General features: G+C 42.8%; 1 protein-coding gene across 3 annotated transcripts; it reads left to right on the forward strand.

Annotated features, from left to right (window-relative positions):
- The first annotated feature begins 1,232 nt into the window (after positions 1-1,232).
- On the forward strand, positions 1,233-15,084 carry parp2 (poly(ADP-ribose) polymerase 2). 3 transcript variants are annotated; one of them, XM_008115368.3, is made up of 19 exons: positions 1,233-1,374; positions 4,198-4,351; positions 4,439-4,560; positions 5,626-5,838; positions 6,073-6,207; positions 6,692-6,762; positions 7,547-7,597; positions 8,547-8,643; positions 9,034-9,109; positions 9,194-9,296; positions 9,388-9,547; positions 10,261-10,399; positions 11,154-11,217; positions 11,446-11,580; positions 11,776-11,909; positions 12,013-12,112; positions 13,421-13,519; positions 14,050-14,174; positions 14,335-15,084. In XM_008115368.3, exons 2-19 carry the CDS (start codon positions 4,200-4,202, stop codon positions 14,492-14,494), a joined length of 2,136 nt encoding a protein of 711 aa, XP_008113575.2. In that variant the 5' UTR covers positions 1,233-1,374; positions 4,198-4,199; the 3' UTR covers positions 14,495-15,084. The 3 variants fall into 3 exon arrangements, with proteins under 3 accessions (XP_008113575.2, XP_008113576.2, XP_062814226.1); XM_008115369.3 differs by having other exon boundaries at positions 1,372-1,426; XM_062958156.1 differs by lacking the exon at positions 1,233-1,374 and having other exon boundaries at positions 4,170-4,351.
- Positions 15,085-15,900: the final 816 nt, after the last annotated feature.

A 15,900-nucleotide genomic window follows, 5' to 3' on the forward strand; every position in this document is an offset into this window, starting at 1 on the left:
TGAGACTCTACTGTATTATGTGTTGTTGAAGGCTTTCATGGCCGGAATCACTAGGTTGTTGTGCATTTCCAGGCTGTATGGCTATGTTCCAGAAGCATTTTTTTCTGATGTTTCGCCCACATCTATGGCAGGCATTCTCAGAGGTTGTGAGGTCTGTTGCAGGCTAGGCAAGTGGGGTTGGTATATCTGTGGACAGACCAGGTAGGGAGAAAGAGATTTTGTTTGTTTGAGGCAAGTATGAATGTTGCAACTTATCATCCTGATTAGTCTTAATGGCTTTGCAAGCTTCATTTCTGCCTGGGGGATCCTGGCCTCCAACAGGAAAGTTATTTTTCCCACCCTGGGCCTTCCACAGATATAGAAACCTCCCTTGCTTAGTTTCCCAATATACCTCACAACCTCTGAGGATGCCTGCCATAGATGTGGGCGAAATGTCAGGAGAGAATACTTCTGGACCATGGCCATGCTTCTGGACCTAGTGATTCCGGCCATGAAAGCCTTCGACAACACATTAAAATAACAATTTCCAGCATTTCATAGTACTAAACCAAAACGTGGGGAAAAGGATTTGCTGGGTGGAGACTAGTCTGAATTGGGTTATGAAGCCATGGCTTCACCTCTGCCCATTGTACTCATATTTGCCGGCCGTGAGTCGTTCCCAAACCCCAAGCAGGCCGCGGAGGCATCCGCGGGAAGGAGTGAATCCCGTGCCCGCTTCTCCTGCCTCAATCTGGGGCGTTGCCGGAGGCCCGTATCGCTGGGAACTCACCCACCTTCCGAAGGTGGCGCCCTGCTAAGGCGGAAATAGCGGCCCTTCTCTCAGACCTTCCCAGAGGAGCAACGAGAGTGACGGACACTCAGCACGTGGCCTCTTCGGAGAGCTTCCTCCCAGCCTGACTGAAAAGCTCGCTAGCCCTTCCGTATATAAAGGGCGATCCTGAAATATTTTCTACAATATGGTGACTTTTTTGTACCTGTTTCCACTCTACTTCTTTCTTTGAGTACACACAATTTGAAAGGATTTAGGATAGTAATGCTGTGCTTGGAAAATTTAATTGAGGGTGAAAAAAACATACTACACGCCTAGGAAGGTTGAGGCCATAGTGCAATGCGATTAATTTACATATTCCCGCCTCTCTCCCCGTTTGTCTCCGCCCTCCTAACCTTTTCAGCCTATCAGCGTTCAGTATTTTTACCGCGGCGCTCCTCCTTCGTTCCTTCCTAGAAGTTCACATGTAAATGACAGCATATGCAAATGAGAAGGCGGGCCCAGCTGGCCGGTAGAACGTTCCCGGGAGCGCGCGCAAAGGGAAGCAGGGGAAAAATAGGGTGGCGTTTTGCAGCATTGGTTGTAAAGAGCGCAGCCGGAAATTGGTAGGTTGCAAAAGGGATGGGGCTCAATAAGGGTGCAAATCGTCATCGTAAGGTAAACATAGATATATCTGTTGCTAAGATATGTTTATTAAGGGAGTATTAATGCAGTTTGACACCACTTTAACTGCCATGACTCAATGCTATGGAATTATGGGAGTTGTATTTTACTATTATTTATTGTTATTATATTTATTTCTACCCCTCAGGAGACTCAAAGCGGCTTAAACATAAAAACATTAGCATAAAATATGCTAATATTAAAACAGCATTAAACATCATTAGTATTTAAACAATTCAGATTAAATCAATAAAAAAGCATATAAAAAAACATATAAAACCACAGCAGACTTACTTTTGCAAGGTCTTGAGACCTCTCTGGCATTGAAGGCTAGTACCTCTCCAAACTAGAACTCCCAAGATTATATAGTGAACCAGGGCATTTAAAGTGGTGTCAAACCACATTTATTCTGCAGTGTAGAGTGCCCTTTAAGCAGCGAGAAAGAAATGGTGGGGATTTGTAATAGGACATGTACTATTGTGTTACTTTTTTCAGCTGTTTTAAAAAAGTAGAGGCCTTTATTTTTATAAGAAGTTGGTTTGCAAATATGTTCCTTGCACTGCTGTCTACACTATGTAAAATGTGTCTCCCAGGGTGAATATTTTGGGAGTCAAGGCAACATGATCATATGCTGGGTGAACAATATGTTTATGCTTGACACGCCTTCTTCCTCTTGGCATGTTTCTCCCTTTCACCCTCCATTCGTGCCTCTTCAAATACCATAGCACTACTGGTCACAGCTGACTTCTAGCTGGAGCGTTCAAGAGTCAGGGCTTCCCAGTTCTCAGTGTCTATGCCACAGTTTTTAAGGTTAACTTTGAGCCCATCTTTAAATCTCTTTTCCTGCCCACCAACATTACGTTTTCCGTTCTTGAGATGGGAGTATAGTAACTGCTTTGGGAAACAGTGATCAGGCATTTGGACAACATGGCCAGTCCAGTTGATGGTGTAGGAGCATCGCTTCAGTGCTGGTGGTCTTTGCTTCTTCTAGCACGCTGGGATTTGTCTGCCTGCCTTCCCAAGAGATTTGCAGGATTTTTAGGAGGCAACATTGATGGAATCGTTCCAGGAGTTGAGTGTGACGTCTGTAGACCACGTTTCTCAGGCGTATAACAGTGTTGGGAGGACAGTAGCTTTATAAACAAGCACCTTTGTACCCTTACAGATGTCCCGATCCTCAAACACTCTCTGCTTCATTTGGAAGAATGCTGCACTTGCAGAGCTCAGACGGTGTTGTATTTCAGTGTCAATGTTGATTTTTGTGGAGAGGTGGCTGCCAAAGTAGCGGAAATGGTCAACATTTTCTAACATTACACTATTAAGTTGTATTTCTGGCGTTGCAGAAAGATTAGCTGGTGACTGCTAGAAGAGCACTTTGGTTTTCTTAATATTCAATGAGAGCCCGTGCTTCTTGTATGCTTCTGTAAAGGTGTTTTATAGTGGCTTGTAGGTCTTTTTCTGAATGTGCACAGACTATGTTATCATTGGCATATTGGACTATGTTGTGGATGTTGTTGTGGCCTTGCTTTTGGCTTTCAGTCTACTGAGGTTAAATAGCTTGCCTTCTGTCCGATAGATGATTTCCACTCTGGTGGGAAGCTTCCCATCAACAAGATGAAGTATCGTAGCCATGAAGATGGAAAATAAGGTTGGGGCAATAACACATCCCTGATTGACACCCGATTCCATCTTTAATGGGTCATTTTGCGGCCCAAGACTGTTGCCATCATGTCATTCTGGAGGAGCTGTAGGGTGGTGGGAACTAACCTGTTAATAATAATATGAGCCTAATAATATGCTTCAAAAATGTTTCAAGTACCGGTCTTCTAAAACAAGTAATATTGCTCTTGGCAGGGTAAGTATATTGAGTCACCCATAGGACATGATTAATTAGGCAAGCAAACAACAAAAACATTTCCCTGCTGGCTAAATGGCAGTATCGTACGGTACAGAGAGGTGCTAACATGTGTAAGCATTCTCGGATGCATCTGCACTGCACTTTGCCACCACTTGTAAGTACCATGGAATCATGGTAGGCACCAACACTCTTTGGCAGAGAAGGTAGAAGACCTTGTGAAACTACCTCTCCCAGGATTCTATAGCATTGAGCCATGGCAGCTCAAGTAGTGTCAAAGTGCATTAATTCTAAAGTATAAACGCATCTCAAAAATCTTGCAAAGACCAGCATACCGTGTCAATAAAAGTGTGTTCATCATCTGGGGCCTACTAACATCACGTGCATGAAATGTTTTTTATCCTCACCTGACATATAAACAGATAAACATTTCTGAACACAGTGAGTTGGATCCAATATCAGTGCATGCAGCTGGGCTACATGGCAAGTCTTCAAGGTCTCTGAGGCCGCTTCTACACAATCCAGATTATATGCATTGAACTGGGTTATATGGCAGTGTAGACTCATTTAATCCAATTCAAAGTGGATTGCCTGCTTTGATAATCTGGATTATATGGCAGTGTGGAAGGGTCCTCGTCTGAGCCCCCTTCCACACAGCTCTATAAACTCCACCATTATCTATTTTGAAATGGGTTATATGGCAGTGTGGACTCAGATAACCCAGTTCAAAGGAGATATTGTGGATCATCTGCCTTGATATTCTGGGTTATATGGCTGTGTGGAAGGCCCCAGAGAGGCAAATTTGCCAGTTCCTTCCTCTGGGATATAAATGATGGTGATAAGAAGTTATTGTTGAGGTTATTTCTCCATGACCATTCACAGTTTTATGTCCACCCTGTCATTGGCTCAGGGATGGGGAGGAAACGAAAGGCCCCGGAGTCTCAGAACGGAGAGCCCAGTTCCTCTGGGGTTGATCTAGAACTGCGCTGGGAATGGGAGAGCGGTGATAACCGATGGCAGCAGTTTCCACCTGGAGAGAACGAAGCTTTGAGCCAAGCCGCCAGGTGAGTTGGGGAGAGTCTTCTGTTGATGACATGTCAGGTGAGAATTGTTCCGGACTCTGTCATGGAGGATGTCTGTCTTTCCTGTAGGGCTGGGAAGCTGTCCTCAGATATTGGGGAGTCCTGTATTGATTTGCGCAGGATGGTGCAGCAGGATAAACAGACCGGGGAGGAAACCCGTGTGGCTGCGGCTGTCCGGGATCAGGATTCCTGTGAGTTAGGCTTTTATCATAGTTTCATTATTTAAAGGCATTGTATATAATTCATTCATTCAAATACTACATGTAAGCCTTCAAACAGCACTGCACAGCATTAAAAACCAACTCCAGCCAGGTTCTAAAGCCTGACAGCATAAACATCAAGTGTCCATGTTGATCCCTCGGTGGCGCAGCGGGTTACACCGCTGAGCTGCTCAACTTGCTGACCGACAGATCAGCGTTTTGAGTGGGGTGAGCTCCTGCTGTTAGCCCCAGCTTCAGCCAACCTAGCAGTTTGAAAATATGCAAGTGTGAGTAGATCGATAGGTACTGCTCCAGCGGGAAGGTAACAGTGCACCATGCAGTCATGCCGGCCACATGAGATGCCATTGATTGTAAAGTGCACCCTAATTTCAGCAGCACCAATAGACCTTTTATGTTTCCTGCACATTCCCTATACTATTTAATATATGGGGACCATGAATGTGTATCAGTTCAGAATGTGTAACTCTATCTTATGTACTTGTAACTGCAATCATGAATTCTTGATGTCATTTGTACTAAACGGTAAGCCAAAATTCTGGGAAGTTTCTAATTTGAGTTTAGGGCTATATTTTATTTGCTGCTAGGCAGATTATTTCCCATAGCACAATGAAATGTTTGTTTAGAGCTTTATAATAATAATAATAATAATAATAATAATAATAATAATAATAATAATAATAATAATAATAACTATTTTTGTACCCCGCCTCCATCTCCCCAAAGGGGACTCAGGGCGGCTTACATGGGGCCAAGCCCGAATAAAAACAATAGCAATATAAAACACAGCAATAGACAAAAACATGCACAATTAAAAAAAAATTAAACATTAGCCAATAAAAACAAGAACTAATAAAAACATGGATTTATGTCAACCAGGTCTAAACAAGACAAGATTTGTAAACAAGGAAGAAATTCTGGCTTACTATTTGGGTGTCAGAACCAGGATAAGCCAGGATTCCCTGACGTCCTGGTTTGTTCATTTTGTGAAAACAGGCCCTCCTCTCATTGCTCTCTCCCTTGTTTTCCAATACGCAGACTTTGTCTGGCAATGGCAAGGAGACCCAGAAGGCACCTGGTTTGCGTACCCTGCGGACACTTGCCTGGCTTTGGAGGCTGCCAGGAAGAGTCATGGGGAGCCCACTGTCAAGGTGACAGTCGGCAGGACACACTACAAGCTTGACACGACTCGCATGGTACAGATCAACACCCGGACTGCGTTTGAGCGCCAGATGGAACGTAGAGAGTCAGGTAGGAGAGGAGAGCATTTATGTGTAGTAGTAGTAGTATAGGTATATTTTCTCATTTAGTCTTTTAAGGTTCCACACCACCAATTTATGTGCTGATATTCAATAATAACCTGGCTATGTTTTTGAACAAATATTAGTGGTGATGGAAGGGGATCGGGATTTCGAGCATTTATTACATTATTATTACATTCACAGTCCTTATTCCCTGGTTGTTGTTTGTCCACTTTGTCGTCAGATGTCACCGAGGTTCAGGATGAAGGGTCCCAGCTGAGCAACAGTGCTGTGAATACTACTACCACCCCCGTTCCTGCCAAGAAGGCTCGGAATAGAGGAGGCGCTTCAGCATCTCAGGGGGAGGGGGATAGCACAGGTAAGACCCAAGGAAATGCATCCTGGTGCATTGTTCCATACATGTAGTCCCGTACAAGTATGAGCACAGCAGCCTGGATCTTGGGATATATGCAGATCATTGATGGTGGTTTATGCCAGTGCTACTCAAAGTTGTGGTCCATGGTCTGATGCTGGTCCATCAGCCATTGGCTGAGCATTTGCAGCAAATTTCCAACATGGAAGGTTCAAATATGGTACTGGATGAAGATTTTTAAGTATGGTTATTGGAGCCAGTGTTGCGTAGTGGTTTGACCTCTGGAAAACAGGGCTCAAACTCCCACTTGCCCATGAAAACCCACTGTGTAACCTTGGGCAAGTCACACACACACTTAGCCTCAGAAAACCCCATTGTAGGTTTGCTTTAGGACCGTCGTAAGTCAGAAACCACTTGAAGGCAATAACAAAACAGGATGAAGGGAGGTGTTTGGTTCTGCTCTTAAAGTCACCTCTTTATTTTTCTCTAGAAGCTGTAAAGACGCTGATAGTGAAGGGAAAAGCCCCTGTGGATCCAGAATGCACTGCTAAGCTGGGGAAGGTAAAGCACTTGATAACATAAGGTTTGGGAAAATGTGGGTTGTAGCCCTTATGCTTTTTTATGGGACCTAGTGCCCTCCAGAAGTAAAAGAAATCCTTCCCAATCTCTTCTAGAACACACCAAGAACATAAGTTTGGGATAAGACTCATCAGTCTAAGCCAGTATTTGGTCTAGCATCATTCTGTAGCCAGACACAACAAGAAACACTGAAGCATTTTATGAAAGGGGTCAGCAGGTGGTCTCTTTGGGGAAAAACTTTAGCCCTCTGCTGCCAACCCAAGGACCAAAGAAGGCAGTGAATGAAGAAGTGGTTAATAGTCATGGGATTTCTATGGAGTTGATGTGGCTTTGGCTCTTCGCCAAGTCCCACTTTCTGAAAACTTTTGACTGAATAAGAATGGCATTTTCGCCTTGCATTATGGCAGCTGTTGTTGTGGGATGAGCAACCCTGTACTGTAGTCTCCCCATATGGATCAGACAGTTTTGACCACCTTGGAGCTGACTTGAGGACACGTATAATCTTGCTTTTGCGGTAACACATTCTACACAAATGGCTTGCCTTATCATGTCAGGCTTAGAGCTGCTTCAGTGTGAAAATGTTGCCATACAAACTGTCCTTCCATTAGTGGTATATGTAGTTATTGCCTAAGGTAATCCCTTTACAGGTGAACCCAGCTTGTGTTAGTTCAGTTTTTCCATATCTGGCTCAGGAAATAACCTTTTGCTCTTTGTTTTTCTCTCTTTTTCTTTCTTTGTTTTCATCTACACTTCCAATCCACAAAAGGCTCACGTTTATTGTGAAGGAGATGATGTTTATGATGTGATGTTAAATCAGGTGAGCAGACTGCAGTATTTTTCCCAGCTCTGAGGATTCTAGGAATTGGCTGCTCTCCTGTATAGAATACCATAACATAGAAGGGCACTATATGAGCCATGTGCCACCAGCCATGTGCCACCTTAACAGGGTGCCAAATCCTATGTTATAGCAGATGAGGCTTTAACTGGCAATGGAGCTGGCCCTGTTATTGGGCACAGTAAGCAACACTTCCATGCTAACCATTCTTGCCAAGTCCCCTATCTATTGTCTATTGCTGGAGGACGAAACCTAGTCTTTCATATAGCTCATAATGTCCATTCAGTTAGGGATGGTGTCCTACAGTGTCCTGTTTTCTGTTCTAAAGTGACATCCCAAACTCTTTCACACTACACTTATAACATTATGATACCACATAATATCTTATTGGGGTTTGTACTGTGGCAAGGCATTACAGCTGAGAATACTAAGTCCCTCTCCCTAAACTGATGATTACAGGATTCCATAGGATGAAATTACAGTAATAAAAATGGAATCATGGTGCTGCAATTATATAGTGTAAAAGGGCCTTGGCTTCCAATCCAGTTGGCTTCTATACATGGGATGGGGTGCTATGTTGTCCTGACCTACCATAGAGATTGTTCTGAGAGGGGAAAAGGGTGAGGAAACTCATGCATGTTCCCCTTGGAGGGAGAGCACCATTCATGATCAAAATCAGGAGTGAAGGTATCCATTTGATAGGATATGGACGGACATAATAACCGACCAATTGTCTTCTCAACCTCTGCTTTCATAGTGCTTGGCTTTGTCTCATTAACTCTTCTGAAGGCATTCTACCAAGGGAGCAGAGATTATTCCTTCAGAACCTTTGTTAGCTTCTTGAAAGGGAGGTACAAAAGTCCATTGACTTTGAAATAAGAGGGATGAAGGAATTTCAAGACTCCTGCTTCTTATCTCCGATTTCTCCTAGACGAATGTCCAGTTCAACAATAACAAGTACTACCTCATCCAGCTGTTGGAAGATGATGCCTCAAGGAACTACAGTGTTTGGATGCGCTGGGGACGAGGTAGGCCAGGGCCGAGAACTTGGAATTGCATTGGCAATTTTGTAGGTTGAATTTGCAGGATAGGAATGGAAGCAAATTATGAAAACAAGTAACGGCATCAGTTCTTGCCTGATCTTGGAAACTCAGCAGGGTTAGCCCTGGTTAATAGTTGGAAGCCACCAATAAATACCATTGTCAGAGAATATTGGGCTGGCCCAGTAACATAGAGCAGATCTTACATTCTTGTGACCCAATTGGCTAGTAAAGCCTCTTCCCTTCAAACAGAGTACCAGGGTCCTTTGGTAGGGAACATGGGTCCTCCTTTCCCGTATCATCTCATTGTTCTGAACCTTCCTCCATTTACTTGTTCATTTTGTCAATTAATTCTCTGCCTCTTTCTCTTTTTCCTAGTGGGTAAACCGGGTCAGCATTCACTTGTGAGCTTTGCTGGAGCCTTAGCTAAAGCTAAAGACCTCTTCACCAAAAAGTGAGTCAAGTTGAAACTCTTGGGACAGTTCCTGAACCCATCCAGTGTGTCCACTTCCTAATTTCTCCCATCTTTTTCTTTTAGATTCCTGGACAAAACCAAGAACGAGTGGACCAAGCGGCAGAACTTCACAAAGGTTCCTGGAAAATATGATCTCCTCCACTTGGACTACGAAGCCAATGACACAGTGAGGCATCATGGTGGGAATGAATAGGGAGAAGGTTTAGTGGCCCAAAGTATGCTGTGCCCCATAATTGCTCATTTTACGTGTTTTCTAGAGTGAGGAAGAAGCTGCCTCTGAGAAAACCAATTCGTGTCCGACACCAGTGTCACGACTGGAGCCACGAGTTCAGGCCTTGGTGCAGCTGATCTGTAATATCCGCACCATGGAGGAGATGGTGATGGAGATGAAATACGATACTAAGAAGGCCCCTTTAGGTAAGAAGGGCCCCGGCTTGTTGTTACAGGCTGCCAAGTTAGTTCCAACCTATGGCATCCTCACCCCTTGGTTGTATTTATTGTTGTTGCTTCTGCTGTTATCATCATAATCATCATCATCATCTATATATCTTGCCTTTCTCTAAAGGTAGTTTGCAACATCCTCTATATACTCAACATCCTCTATATACTCATGTGTCAATATAGACATTTTAGTAAGAAAAAAACCCCAACTTATCATTGGGTCAGTGTAAATATTGTAGCTTAATTCTTACCAAAAATGTTGAGTGGTGAAAGGCAAGAGCTTGATCCATCCCAGAACTAAATGAAGCACTGGCTCTCTCTACTCTCTGCAGTGGTGCAATTTCTGGCCTTTTTAAATGTCTGGGAAAACAGTGATATTGGAAGTTCTTTGTCATTTTTCCTCAAAAAGGATTGCAAAAAGAGTAGAGGCACATTCCCATTTCTGAAATAGAGAATTGATATCATTGTGGCTACTGTATTGGAGGTACTGGGATTCTCAAAAACAGCTAGCTCTATAAAATATTTATTGGAGGTGAAGCCAAAGGCTTCTTTTCAGGAGGATTTGGAGGATCACTGCTCCTCCTCATCTGAACAACATGTAAACACACAGTTCAAGAGAAGGTCAAAGTACAAATCACAAAAATGTGCCCTGGCTCCAACCTAGTGCTTCTTTCCCATCTTTACTCAAGGAAAGCTGACAGCTGAGCAGATCCGGGCAGGATACCAGTCCCTGCAGAAAGTGGAGGCGTGCCTTAAACGGAAGCAAACCGGTCGGACTTTGCTGGAGGCTTGCAATGAATTCTACACAAGGATTCCCCACGATTTTGGGTCAGTACAACCAGGCTAGGGGCATCCTTACCCCCTCGGTCTCCAAGTGAGATTGTGCCAACTTGATCTTTACAGCAGTTTGGGATTTGTATCCTACTCAAATACTGGCTAAAATGCAGATTGGGACTTAACATGTGGCAAATAGAATTGCTTATAATGGGCCCTCCAAGTCCACAGGATCTCGACCCGTGATTTCAGTGATTGCAGATCATCCTTCCCCATTACCTCTTACTACCATGCAGCCTGAGCCCTGCCACATGCACAATGGAGGACCTTCTCACAGCGACACCAGAAGCACTCCAAGTGGCCAGCTTCTTGTCAAAGGAAAACTAGTATAATGCCAAGTTTTTAACTTTGTGTTTTTAAATACATAATTGTATTTATAACTATTTCCTCAATTCGCTTCTGACACGATAAATAAATAGATATTCTGCCCCATGCTATTTGCTAATACGGGGCATGATTGTCTACGCTTGTTTGTATCCATAGAAGATCCAAGAACCAAAATCAATAGATGTAGCACCGTAGTTTTACAACTTCCATATGACCTTGGAGCTGCTGTGGTGTTGCAACATATGGGTGACTGTCACACAATGGTGTGTAATAGGCACTGATACACATTTATACACTTCTGATGAGTGGACTCCAAAAATGTATAAATATGCTCCACATCTCTGAGAGGACGTTTTGTCTGGGCACATGTTCATTCAATTTTGTGGTCTTTCCTAAGCTCATTTTTTTCTCTTCTTTTAAGGTTGAAAACTCCTCCATTGATTCACACAGAAAAGGAACTGAAAGAGAAGGTGCAGCTGCTGGAGGTAAGGACACTTATTATTAATAGTAGTAGTATTAGCATTATTATTGTTACTTAGGTGCAATGGCACAGCTAAAACCAGAAAATTTGACCTCCTGAATATTTGGATGAAAGGGCCCCCATAATCAAAGGTAGCAAATGGTTTCATCATGAAAGACATAATAGATCAATCTGAGACAAAAATCTGTTTTAGTCTCATTTGTGTACTGCTGGTCTCCTTTTGCTTCTCAAGGCCCTTAGTGAGATTCGGATCGGTATCAAAGCGGTGCGGTCAGAGCAGCTGGACCAGGAGCACCCGCTTGACCGCAGTTATCGTGGACTAAATTGTGACCTCCAGCCCTTGGAGAAGGAGAGTCCTGACTTCCAGGTGTGTGTTGCAGATACGACATCGGGTAAAGACTTCTGCCAGGGCTGAGGAAAATAATTGATCTCTCACCATTGACCATTTCGAGTAGGGAATTCTGAAGCCAAAGGCTCCCCAGTTGACCTAAGCCACTCCTTAAGTAACTTGTGAGAGCCTTCTGTCTCTTCCTAACATTCCTCCCTCTGTTCTCCTTCACAGGTCCTTGAGCGCTACCTGTCCTCCACGCATGCCCCGACCCACCAGGACTACACCATGACCCTACTGGAGGTCTTTGTCCTGAAGAAGGAGAATGCTGATTCCGACTCAGTCTTCTGTTCTGACCTTCCCAACCGGTGAGTGGAACAAGTGGACCAGAGCAGAGCAGATAAGAGAAACCAAACCCACAGAAGTACTCTTTGAACAAATGCTTTTTCCTATGTTTCCCTTCATTTCCAGGATGCTACTTTGGCACGGATCCCGTTTGGGCAACTGGGCAGGGATCCTGAGCCAGGGGTTGCGGGTGGCACCCCCAGAGGCGCCTGTCACTGGCTACATGGTGAGTCAGATTCAGAATTTTGAAAGAGACCCCCTTTTGCTTCCAACAAGTGTGGGGGTTTTGCTGATGGAGGAGATGGGAGAAGGCCAGTTGTGGAAGTCCTTCCTTTTTTGGGCCTGAGTGGTATGCTGGTGTCATTTTAGTACCAAGTAAAAGCATGTCATTGTAGTTTTGGGGAAAAGCATTCATAACCTTTTGGACACATAACCTTTTGGAAAGGCATGACTTCCAGAGAAGAGTGAAAAACTCTTTTAGTGGTAAATATCCACTAGTATTCATGCAAGGCAAATTCTTCAGTTATTAGACTGAACCTATTGTCTCTGATCTGTTAGGAACAGAGATATGCCAATGCATAAATATATAGCAGAGTTTCAAAAGTGCTATTTCAGTTACCCAAAAAAACCCTACCCTACCCTAAAACATCTTGGTTTAAATCATGCTCTCAAGAGACAAAAATAAAGTAGTCTTCATTAAAATAACATAGTTGATTTACTTACAAACTTCATGTATTCAGCATGCAGGTACATTGCTTATCAATCCAGTTAGATAGTTTTAAAGTAGTTTCTCTGAGCAGATAACACAGGGCATCTTTCTTGGGATCAACAGTCCAAAGTCTAAAGCATTTCTTAGAATCTAATGAAGTTTGCACAGTCTGAGAATCTAATGCCGTCTCATGGCATCTGTCCTCTAACAAATGGAGTCTCAGGTCTAAATAAACCCAGATCTGGATCACATGGTCTGCAGTCCCTCCCACAACATAGAGTTAAGGTAAACTGCATACCAATACACACATATACAATATAATAAGCAATCTGAATTATATACAAATAACTAGTAAAGACTTGTAGAAGGTTACTGTTTCCTTTGGAGCTTGATTTCATCCAAGTCTCCTTACGTACATGATTTTAAATTGTGTTGCTTTGACTTATTGCTTGATATATCTCCAGTGTTTTGTTCAATATATTCTTACTATTTTGCCAAATTGTTTAAACTTTGTTTTATTGCATCCATGCCTGAGGCCCCATTTACACTGCCAAATGAATCAATGTGTACCTGCATTACAGTTACACATATAATGCAGTTCAATGCAGTTAACTGCATTTTATGAGTCTACACTGATCATATAATGCAGCTCTAAACTTCACTATACGGCAGCGTAGATCCAACCAGTGATCCTGTAATGTGAGGTGCTATATAAGAATTTTAATAATATTTTTGTCTTTGATTTAGGTCCCATCTTCTTTGTGCCAAGTTGCATTGTTCTCCAATATATTTCTTTTTTTCCCCCTTCTTCCTCTCTATCTCCAGTTTGGAAAAGGGATCTATTTTGCAGACATGTCTTCTAAGAGTGCCAATTACTGCTTTGCAACCCGGGAAAAAGACATTGGCCTGCTGCTGCTTTCAGAGGTGAGATTTTGGGGGAATGAATCGACAGAATCCTGTGACCTTTTAATAGATTTAACAGATTTACTGTGGCACATGCCAATAGGGACCAAGCAGACACTGTATGTGAACACATGCTATAAATCGCGTGGAATCTTGCAACCTGATGCTGCTAGATTCAAGTCTTAGCAACAGGAAGGGGTGTTGAGAAATGCTACCCACAAGCATTGGAGGACTATGTGATTCCCAACCCAGATCAAATCAAGTTATGGTCTCCCAGCCTCCAAAACCATGCTCATCACCTTTCTTCCTCTCTTGCATTTTATATTAGATGACATTTCAGGGGAGCTATTAATACGTAGATACTTAAGAGTTGGAAGGGGACAAAAAGGCCTGGAAGGGGACACAAAGGACATCTAGTCCAACCCTGACATACAGGAACAGTTACAGCACTCATGAAATGTGTCCTTCATATGTTCAACTTGCACTGTTTTGGAACACTGAATGCTATATGTAACACATGAATACGTACTGAAGTTCTCACTGTTTTGCAGGTGGCTCTGGGCGAATGCAATGAATTGCTAGAAGCAAATCACGAAGCAGAGAAATTGCTGGCTGGCAAACATAGTACTAAAGGCCTCGGAAAGTTAGCTCCATCCCCAGCCAACAGTGTCACACTGTGAGTTTGTTTTGGAGAGTTGATCTGTATCAAAATAATGCAAAGTTTCTTGGGCTTAAGGTATTATAGATTGGGAGAGGACTTTTCAGAACAGGTAGACCATGGCTGTACATGCCTGATCTTGTGCATTTTGGGTGATGGTGTCTATCTTTCCTGCCAGGCATGGAGCTGTGGTTCCCTTGGGGCCTGCGATAGACACTGGAGTAACGAACCCTCACGGCTATACCCTGAACTACAATGAGTTCATTGTCTATGATCCGCGACAGGTGCGCATGAAGTACCTCCTCAAGGTGCGCTTCAATTTTACCCAGCTCTGGTAAAACTCCAAATGGACAACTACAACAAGTGACCACTGGCATCTGTTTTAAAAAGAAACATTTCAAGTGCCTTCCAGTTAAAGAGAGATTTACCCCTTCAACAGACTTTCATGAAAAGATTACCATTGAGAAAAAAATAGTGATAATTAATTCAAACCACCAGGCTGCAATTAAATACTCATTGACAAAAAAGGGGCACAGTGATTAAACAGTAAAGCTGCCCAGTTTCTTTGTTTTTCTTGCTTCAGTTGGTTATTTTGTAGCAATTTTTTAAAATCGTGTCAAAAAGGACTTGAGAACATACTGCAAGTCGCTTCTGGTGTGAGAGACTTGGCCATCTTCAGAGACGTTGCTCAAGGGACGCCCAGATGTGTTACTATCCTACTGGGAGGCTTCTTTCATGTCCCTGCAAGCTAAAGCTGACAGACAGGAGTTCACACTGTCTCACGGATTCGAACCGGCAACCTTCAGGTCAGCAGTTCAGCTGGCACAAGGGTTTCACCCATTGTGCCACCACAGCTCCTTGTGGAGAAATGCAACATGGCTTACATCCTTACTTTCCAATAAATATGAAGGAAATGCCTTTGTCTTGAGTCCACTGAGTCAATGGATGTGCATTTTGTTATGCTAAGTTTGGCATATTAGTAGAGGGGGAAAAGTCCATATCAGGTCTACCCTTTTGACTGAATTTTAACTGTGATGCGTACTTCATAAGTCTTGAGTAGTAGGTTGGGTCTGGAAAAAAGTCAAGATTAATATTTGCAAAAAGTTTATTGGGAGATTTTTGAGAAATCTCAAATCTCCTTTGAGTTAAGTCCCAATACTCTCGCTTCTGTACCACAATGTCTCTTTTCATAAATCTGTAAGTCTATATAAGTCAAACTATATGTATGTTTATATCTATGTATGTATATATTTTTCCAAAAGGCTAACACATCCAGAGACCACTGAATTCATCATACATGAATCGGGACCAAACTTGGCACATACCTGTCATGACTACCTTTAAATATTGGTGGGGTTTGGGCAGAATTGACCCAGAATGATGGGGGTTGTAGTCCACATCCAAAGACCTATGTGTATTTCTAATGGGACAATTCATAATCATAACATCCAAAACCAAACAATGACTATTTCTAATATTTATCGTTACAAAAAAGTTAACCCAAGCATCACTGGGTACCTAAGCTAGTATTACTGTATATAGAAGCAAATGTTTGAGATGCTTGTTAAAGCTTACAGGAAGGCTTAAAATTATGTTCAGAGCTCAAATAAGTAAGCCAACAACTAGCTTGAAACCCAATGGAAAATTGCCTTATATTGAGGAAAGGAATGTATTCGGAGTTTTATTGTCTGCTCCCTCGGCAGTCAAAAAGTGAGTTGATACAATTTAGAAAATAAAGATCAGC

The sequence above is a fragment of the Anolis carolinensis genome, chromosome 6 (assembly GCF_035594765.1).
Source record: "Anolis carolinensis isolate JA03-04 chromosome 6, rAnoCar3.1.pri, whole genome shotgun sequence".
Classification (NCBI taxonomy): domain Eukaryota; kingdom Metazoa; phylum Chordata; class Lepidosauria; order Squamata; family Dactyloidae; genus Anolis; species Anolis carolinensis.

Coding starts and splice junctions, on each gene's coding strand:
- parp2 (XM_008115368.3), top strand. CDS start 4,200: ATGGGGAGGAAACGAAAGGCCCCGGAGTCTCAGAACGGAGAGCCCAGT. Junction 5,839..6,072: donor GATGGAACGTAGAGAGTCAG/GTAGGAGAGGAG, acceptor CTTTGTCGTCAG/ATGTCACCGAGGTTCAGGAT. Junction 11,910..12,012: donor TGTTCTGACCTTCCCAACCG/GTGAGTGGAACA, acceptor CTTCATTTCCAG/GATGCTACTTTGGCACGGAT.